The 7,693-nt window shown below is 37.3% G+C and overlaps 1 protein-coding gene across 2 annotated transcripts; it reads left to right on the top strand.

Moving 5' to 3' along the window:
- The first annotated feature begins 950 nt into the window (after window positions 1-950).
- On the top strand, window positions 951-6,496 carry LOC147559643 (alkaline/neutral invertase A, mitochondrial-like). 2 transcript variants are annotated; one of them, XM_086661539.1, is made up of 7 exons: window positions 951-1,045; window positions 1,656-2,923; window positions 3,561-3,726; window positions 4,112-4,323; window positions 4,682-5,175; window positions 5,288-5,336; window positions 5,772-6,496. In XM_086661539.1, exons 2-7 carry the CDS (start codon window positions 2,108-2,110, stop codon window positions 6,096-6,098), a joined length of 2,064 nt encoding a protein of 687 aa, XP_086517665.1. In that variant the 5' UTR covers window positions 951-1,045; window positions 1,656-2,107; the 3' UTR covers window positions 6,099-6,496. The 2 variants fall into 2 exon arrangements, with proteins under 2 accessions (XP_086517665.1, XP_086517664.1); XM_086661538.1 differs by lacking the exon at window positions 951-1,045 and having other exon boundaries at window positions 1,641-2,923.
- The last annotated feature ends 1,197 nt before the right edge of the window (window positions 6,497-7,693 follow it).

The raw sequence follows: 7,693 nt of genomic DNA, 5'->3' as shown, positions 1-7,693 counted from the left end.
AGTGTATTTGCAGGTCGTTCTCTCTATGCTTATCTTTCATGTTTATATGTGACCCTTAATGATTTTATTACGGTTAATTCTGTTTTCGCCCCCAATTTGTGACCAACTCACCGTCTTGGCCTCCAATTTGTGACCAACTCATCGTTTTGACCCCCATAAGTACACGATAGTTCGATTTAGCTCCCAAAGACCAAAAAAGTTACAACTTTTTCTGGAACTACTCTTGGAGGCCAAAATGGAATTAATTCAAAAAATTTGTAAAACATAAATTCCACCTCACCCACCCCTCCCTCTCTCCTCCACTTCATCCCTTTCGCCACCTCATCATCTTCTCCGACATTGTTGTCGGCCGCCCAAAATTTTAGGCGACCTTCAAACTTTAAAAAATAGAAAAATTATTTATTCTTCTTTACTCTCTTTCTTTCTCTCTCCACTAGGGTTTGGGTTTCCCCAGACCAGATCTGAAGCTTCAACGAAGCTTCAACAACCCTGATTTAAATTTTTCCAAACCATGTCTAGAGTGTGGGGAAACCCTAGTGGAGAGAGAGAAAGAGAGAAAAGAAGAATTCTTACATAAAAAAAATTCGTCAAGTTTGAAGGTCGCCAGAAATTTTGACCAGTCGACGACTTTGGCGGAGAAGATGATGAGGTGGCGAAAGAGATGAAGTGGAGGAGAGAAGAGGGATGAGGTGTAGTTCATGTTTTTATATTTTTCGGATTAATTCCATTTTCGCCCCCAAAAGTAGTTATAGAAAAAGTTGAAACTTTTTAATCCTTGGGAATCAAATCGGACTGTCAGACACTTATAAGGCCCAAAACTGTGAGTTGGTCACAAATTGAGGAAAAATACGAAATCTAACCTTTTATTAACCCTGACTAATTTGTGCTAATGGAATGTCAATCCATTTTGATAACAAGATATCTACTATCTTATAGCGCATAAAGTGTTTAACAATGTCTTCGCCACACATAGTGTACAATGTACTTAATCAATTGAAACATGGTAGAAGATGATAGGAAAGTAGATTAAACCTAGAAAAAATGAGTGAAAAACCCAAAAATCTAGACCCTAATGAGAAAAAAACCCACTCAAAAATAATAATGTCAAAAAAACCCATTTTTTGAACATTTTTCAAAATGCTCACAACATATGTAATTATATTGTTAACAAGACAATATATTTTTTTCATAATTCCATTGCTACCCTTACATGTTGACAACATATATCATTGTGTTGTTATAAAATGTTGACAATATCTATAATAATATCCCGACTTATTATAAAATGTTGGCGTCATATATAATTATGTTCTTAACAACATATATAATGTATTAGTCAAAATATTATTTGTTCGTTAACGAATTTGTTAAATACAAAGGATAATATGCATAACGTTTTAATTTTTGTAAAAGGCAAATAAAAAAATGCTTTAGTCTTTATATTTATGTCGAAAGCAAAACAAACAAACCAAGAATTGTTCAGAAATGTTCAAAATTGTTTTTGACGTTGATTTAGGCGGAAATTTCATTTTGGAGGGTAAAATTGTATTTTTACCTACTGGGTTTTTTCCTCATTATTATTTAATAGTGGGCCTGATTCTCTTTTACTTCCCCATTTTGGGCCGTATAATTACCGGGCCCTTAAACCTAACTAGTAATCAATGGTAGAAGATGTTACAAAATGTCAATCAAAGGAGAAAGAGAAGTTGTAAATAGAGACAGTCGATGTGGTGTAGGTCTGGTGGAGACTTCACACATTTTGTTAGTTTGCTATGCGGTAAGTCATAAATCTTCACATCCCTATTCCCTACACCCTTAAGGCTTCAATCCGCTCAATCTCTCTCTCTCTCTCTCTCTCTCTCTCTCTCTCTCTCTAAACTTTCGTACTTAGAAACTTTCGAACTATCACTAAAGATTTTCGCTTAGATTTCAAATATCAATATCCATTTTCATTTCATTATCATTCTATTTTTAGATTATTATCTGTTTTTCAGTTTTTAAAATCAACAACCTAACTGTATCATTCATACCCAAAATAGAAGTTTTCGTTTTGATTATTTAACTGAATTCAGAAACCGATTCTTTATAGTAGTAATTATTATTATTTATGAATCTGACTAGTTTCATGGGAATTCAGACCATGAAACCCCACCGTAAAATCTTAATCTGTTCTCGAACTTCATCTTTCTTCAGATTTTCAATTCGAAGATGTTGTAATCATTTAGGTATTGAAATTTCATCAATTTCTAGCTCGAATTTAGTTCAGGATCGTCAATTCCATGGAAATTCTCGTAAAGATCAGATTTTTCATTTACGAGATTTGATTATACCAAATCAGAGAAAACCCTTATTTATTGGTGATTCAAATTGGGGAAAAATTAGGGTTTTCTCAGGTAATTGCAATGTTGGTAATAGGGATAAGGGTTTTTCTTTGATTTCAAATGTTGCTTCCGGTATTAGGCACTATTCAACTTCAATTGAAGGTCATGTCAATGAAAAAGGATTTGAGAGGATTTATATTCAGGGTGGGGTAAATGTAAAACCATTGGTAGTTGAAAGGATTGAAGAAGGTGATGACTTAAGGGAAAAGAAACAGGAAAATGAAAACCCTAGTTTAGAAGTTACTAGTTCTAACCCACATATAGAAAACTCTAAGGGTTTAAATTATGAAGCTGAGATTTCTACTCATAAAAGAGTTTATTCACCATTAGAGAAAGAGGCTTGGAAGCTCCTAAATGATTCAGTTGTGACTTATTGTGGAAATCCTATTGGGACTGTTGCAGCAAATGATCCTGGTGATAAACAACCATTGAATTATGATCAGGTTTTCATTCGTGATTTCGTTCCGTCAGCATTAGCTTTCTTACTTAAAGGGGAGGGAGAGATTGTGAGGAACTTCCTCCTTCATACTTTGCAATTGCAGGTAATTTTGCAAATTTCAGTATTTCAATCTTTATACTAGTTCATAATCTAAGTTGATATATATTTCCCTCTTAGGTATATCTTTGTAATTTTTTTGTTTGAATGGTGCCTTTTCAATTGTTTAATTTGTTTGCTAAATGTTGTTCACAAAAGGCTAGAGCAAATGACTAGGATTGAAGTTTATAAGACAATTAGTGTCATCTAGTCTTTTGGCCTTGAGATTCTTATATAGCAAAAATATTTTCATGTTATATTATGACACTTGGGAATGCCAATATGTTGGATTTGTATGCGAGGCAATGTTTACAATGTTATCCTAATCTTGGAACGTTAATCCTATTGGGATGTAATGATTCCCTGGTTAAACCCACAGGCAGGCAGGCGATGGGGTAAAGAAACCGGGTTCCCAGGATTCATTGGGTCCTGATAAACTTATTGATGTTGAACTGTGTCTTTTTTAGGATGAAAAAGTGATAGTAGTCCTAAGAGACTGTATTTTGTTTGCGTAAAAGGGGTCATCCAATTTTGTCTGATATGACGCTTCATGCAATATCTGAAGGAGAAGGCCTTTTTATGGTAATTCCTTTTAAGCTTTGGATGAGGTCTAAAACTTGAACTTCTTCATGTTTGTTGCCCAGAGTTGGGAGAAAACAGTGGACTGCTATAGCCCAGGACAAGGGTTGATGCCAGCAAGTTTTAAAGTTAGAACTGTGCCTCTAGATGGAAGTAACGGAGCATTTGAAGAGGTTTTAGATCCAGACTTTGGCGAATCAGCTATTGGACGTGTTGCTCCCGTTGATTCTGGTTAGTAAAATAAACAACTTGATGGAGGCTATTATTTATTTTTTGTTCAGTTGTTAAATTGCCGGCTTGTCGCATACAACATGTCTAGGGTTGTTACTTGTTCCCATCCTTAGAAATGAGTTGTCAAAGCTCTATAACATCTGTGATGGCCCAAGTCCAAATAGTTACAAATATTATCCCTGCTTTGTTTCCAGTTCCAAGTCCAGTGGGCTTAGATTGTTATTTTTGGCGAAGGCTTTGCGAGCCCACGTAAAGACCTCTATAATTTCTAACCTTGAGTTAGGTACTATAGCCCAGACTCCGACACTCCCCCAAAAATTTGGCTCTATCCCATAAAAGATGCTGCTGATAATGCTAATGGGATGGTCCTTAACTAATTTTACAGGGTTGTGGTGGATTATTCTATTGAGGGCCTATGGAAAAATCACTGGTGACTACTCACTGCAAGAACGGGTGGACATTCAGACTGGCATAAAGCTTATCCTAAATTTATGTCTAGCTGATGGGTTTGATATGTTTCCTTCTCTGCTAGTCACTGATGGCTCCTGCATGATCGACCGAAGAATGGGAATCCATGGCCACCCACTTGAGATCCAAGTAATGTCTTCTACTTTCTACATTTATAGCTTCTTCATACTGCTTAGTTTGACTTGGCTGAATGGTTTCTAGGCTATATCCAAGGTTTTAAAAATCGAAAAATTTCGACTGAACGATCGAAATTTTTTCGGTTTCCATAGCTATGAAAGCGAAACTCAACATACATATTCCTTTTCCAAGGATTTCAGCCGTACTTGCCCAAGATTTTTAGATCATTACTTAGAGCTACGAAAAGTTGAAAAGGATGAACTAGTTTGTCATCTTCATTTGATGGTTCTAGTTTGTCATTTTCCTTACTATGATTATGTGTCCTCATCCAATTGTAGTTATGCCTAATCAAAGTAGTATGGTTTCACAGGCCTTATTCTATTCAGCATTAAGGAGCTCCCGCGAAATGCTTACAGTTGATGATCTCTCCAAGAATCTGGTTCGGGCAGTAAACAACAGACTCAGTGCATTATCGTTCCACATAAGGGAGTATTATTGGGTCGATATGAAAAAGATGAATGAGATATACCGCTACAAAACTGAGGAATACTCAACCGATGCCATCAATAAGTTCAATATCTATCCTGATCAAATTCCTAGTTGGCTTGTCGATTGGATCCCTGATAAAGGTGGCTATCTAATCGGCAATCTTCAGCCAGCTCACATGGATTTTAGGTTCTTCACTCTGGGGAATCTTTGGTCTATTGTTTCATCTTTGGGTACTCCAAGACAGAATCAGGGTATTCTGAATCTGATTGAATCCAAGTGGGATGATCTTGTGGGTCATATGCCTCTTAAGATATGTTACCCTGCTTTGGAATACGATGAGTGGCGTATAATCACTGGTAGTGACCCGAAAAATACGTGAGTTTTGCAAAGATGAATTTTGAAGTTTTGTGTATATTCCCACGCTCCATTTTATTTTGCTTTGAGCGAATTTTGAAGTGTGGTCAAATTTCTTGTGTCTTTCACGCAGCCCTTGGTCATATCACAATGGTGGCTCTTGGCCGACACTCTCATGGCAGGTACAATGTACTTATTTTGTCATTTGGTATGGTTTTGATCTCATTCAGATTTCTGGTTTCTTTCCGAGGTGGTGTTTCTTATAGTGAACTTACTAGTGTCAGTCTGATTTCTCTTAATCTGAGTTGTCTGCGTCTATCGTGTTTTACTGGTTTAGCGAGGTGCATAATGGTTCTTTCAGATTATTTTGGACAGTGGACTCTTAATTTTGGACTTATTATATGTCTGACTCAAACGCACCAAAATAAGCCATTTAGACGAGTCTGACGTCGAATCAGATTAAAAACAAACGTTTTAAATCTCACTTGAGTCTTTTCATATGTCGAATAAAATTCAGATCTGAAACTGAAAAAAAAAACACAGTTTATATTTCGATTTGTGTTCGGCAGCGGACTGATAATTTTGTTCCCCAACTTTCTATTTGTTTGGTGTTTCAGTTCACATTGGCTTGCATTAAAATGGGGAGACCAGAATTAGCAGAAAAGGCGGTTGCTTTAGCTGAAAAGAGGCTTTCAGAAGATGGATGGCCGGAATACTACGACACGCGAAATGGCAGGTTCATTGGTAAGCAATCACGACTATACCAAACATGGACAATTGCCGGGTATTTGACCTCCAAGATGCTCTTGAAGAACCCTGAAATGGCTTCCTTGCTATCCTGGGATGAAGATTTAGAGCTTCTCGAGACCTGCATCTGTGCACTGAGCAATACTACCCGGAAAAAGTGCTCTCGACGTGCTGCGAGGTCACAAATTTTAGTATAACAACAACAATACTCGCTGGTAACTTTCTGCATCCTGTATATATTTCACAGAAAAGCGAAAACATAAAAATATAAAATAAGAACATAGATTCTGAATTTTCAACTCGAAAATGCAGACCTTGTGTGAGTGGGAAAACAAAATTGTTTCATATTGTATCTCTCATAGATGTCATTTTGTATAATCAAGATGACAGATATACAAATTTCCATGCCCGAATTTTGTGGGGCATTTGAAGAGCTACTTAGAAGTGGTCTATTACATTTGACTAAATTTTATTGCATGTGTTATTAGTAATAGATCATTTGTATTGATTGAAAATTTGAAATTTGTTGTTTCTGTCTTCCATTATTAGCATAATTGTACCACTATAGTTTGATATCAATAATACATTTCTGATATTTCTATTTTTGTTGATGCATTTTGGTAGTTGTTCAAGAATCTCAATTATTTTGGTCCTACTTGACATGAGCAAAATGAGTGAATTTGTTGTTTGTCAAGTGTATAAATGCAAAATGGTCCTCTAGATTAGGTTTTGTAGTGACCTCTGAAATGAAACTCATTGGCTAAAACAGAAGGATATTTTGGTGTGCAAAAACAAATTATGTGATGTCGATTTGGAGGTTGGCCCATGGGTTTGCACCATTTCATGTGCAAAAGGTTCATGGATGAGAAGTGAAAAATTGAATGTTTTTTTGGGACTCTTAAGCCAATTCATTTGGGACCCAAGTTTACAAAAATAAATTGGATGTTGACCTTGGGTGGGATTTTGGTAGGGGCGGGAATCGGTTCGGACGGGCGGGAATCGGTTCAGACGGGCGGGGATCGGTTCGGACGGGCGCTAAGTCAACCGGTCCGGGCGGAACGGGCATAAATTTTAAGTGTCCATTCGGACATCCGGACAAAACGGACGGGCATTTCGGATTTTTCTCTAACAAAGTGCCCGTCCGTGACCGTTTTGATAGTCAGGCAAACTGGGTATCGGTCGGTCGGGCACCGGTTACTAATGAACAAATAAAAAAAAATTATCCGAAATTAAAAATGTTTAGTAACTAAATATAACTTTCTAAACTCCTACTTTCCAATTCCAAAAAGTATATGAATACAAAATTAAAAGATAATTATTGAGATTTCTCATGGATTAGGATCGGTTGTATTCTTCTTCACATGGATTACTATCGGTGCATTGTGGGTTCTACGGTGTATCGTGGGTTCAAGGGTTACTGATGAGATATTGAGATTTTGGAGGAGAGAGAAACTAGAGAAGTAGAGAGGTGAAGATAAGATTAAGAAAAGTGAGTTCTAGGGTTATATATTTTTACTCTTGAAATCTGACGGCTGTAGCTAATCCTACAAATCTAAAGGCTTAAAATCATCATATAGGCGGGCGGGTATAACGGGTAGGATAAACGAACGGGTATGGACGGATTCGGTCGGGCGGACAATATAAGTGGGCGGATTCGGTCAGACCACTGGGTAAGGACCTATGTCCGCGTCCGTCCGCTTAAGCTCTTTCGGTCGGGCGGGTACAGACCGATTCGGGCAACGGATGGTCACGGACGCTTCGGACTCAGGCGGTCGTGGGCGGATTCCGGGTT

This window comes from Eschscholzia californica, unplaced genomic scaffold (genome assembly GCF_041429995.1).
Source record: "Eschscholzia californica isolate CP2 unplaced genomic scaffold, dmEscCali1.0.p SCAF_2, whole genome shotgun sequence".
In the NCBI taxonomy this organism is placed as follows: Eukaryota; Viridiplantae; Streptophyta; class Magnoliopsida; order Ranunculales; family Papaveraceae; genus Eschscholzia; species Eschscholzia californica.
The sequence above is the reverse complement of the archived record's forward strand: the minus strand, read 5'-3'. Positions and strand labels throughout refer to the sequence as shown.

Bases quoted from the DNA above. Each gene is read 5' to 3' on its own strand.
- LOC147559643 (XM_086661539.1), top strand. From the start codon at position 2,108: ATGAATCTGACTAGTTTCATGGGAATTCAGACCATGAAACCCCACCGT. The intron at 3,727-4,111 runs GTTAGTAAAATA...CTAATTTTACAG, and splicing joins TGTTGCTCCCGTTGATTCTG to GGTTGTGGTGGATTATTCTA. The intron at 5,176-5,287 runs GTGAGTTTTGCA...TCTTTCACGCAG, and splicing joins GGTAGTGACCCGAAAAATAC to CCCTTGGTCATATCACAATG.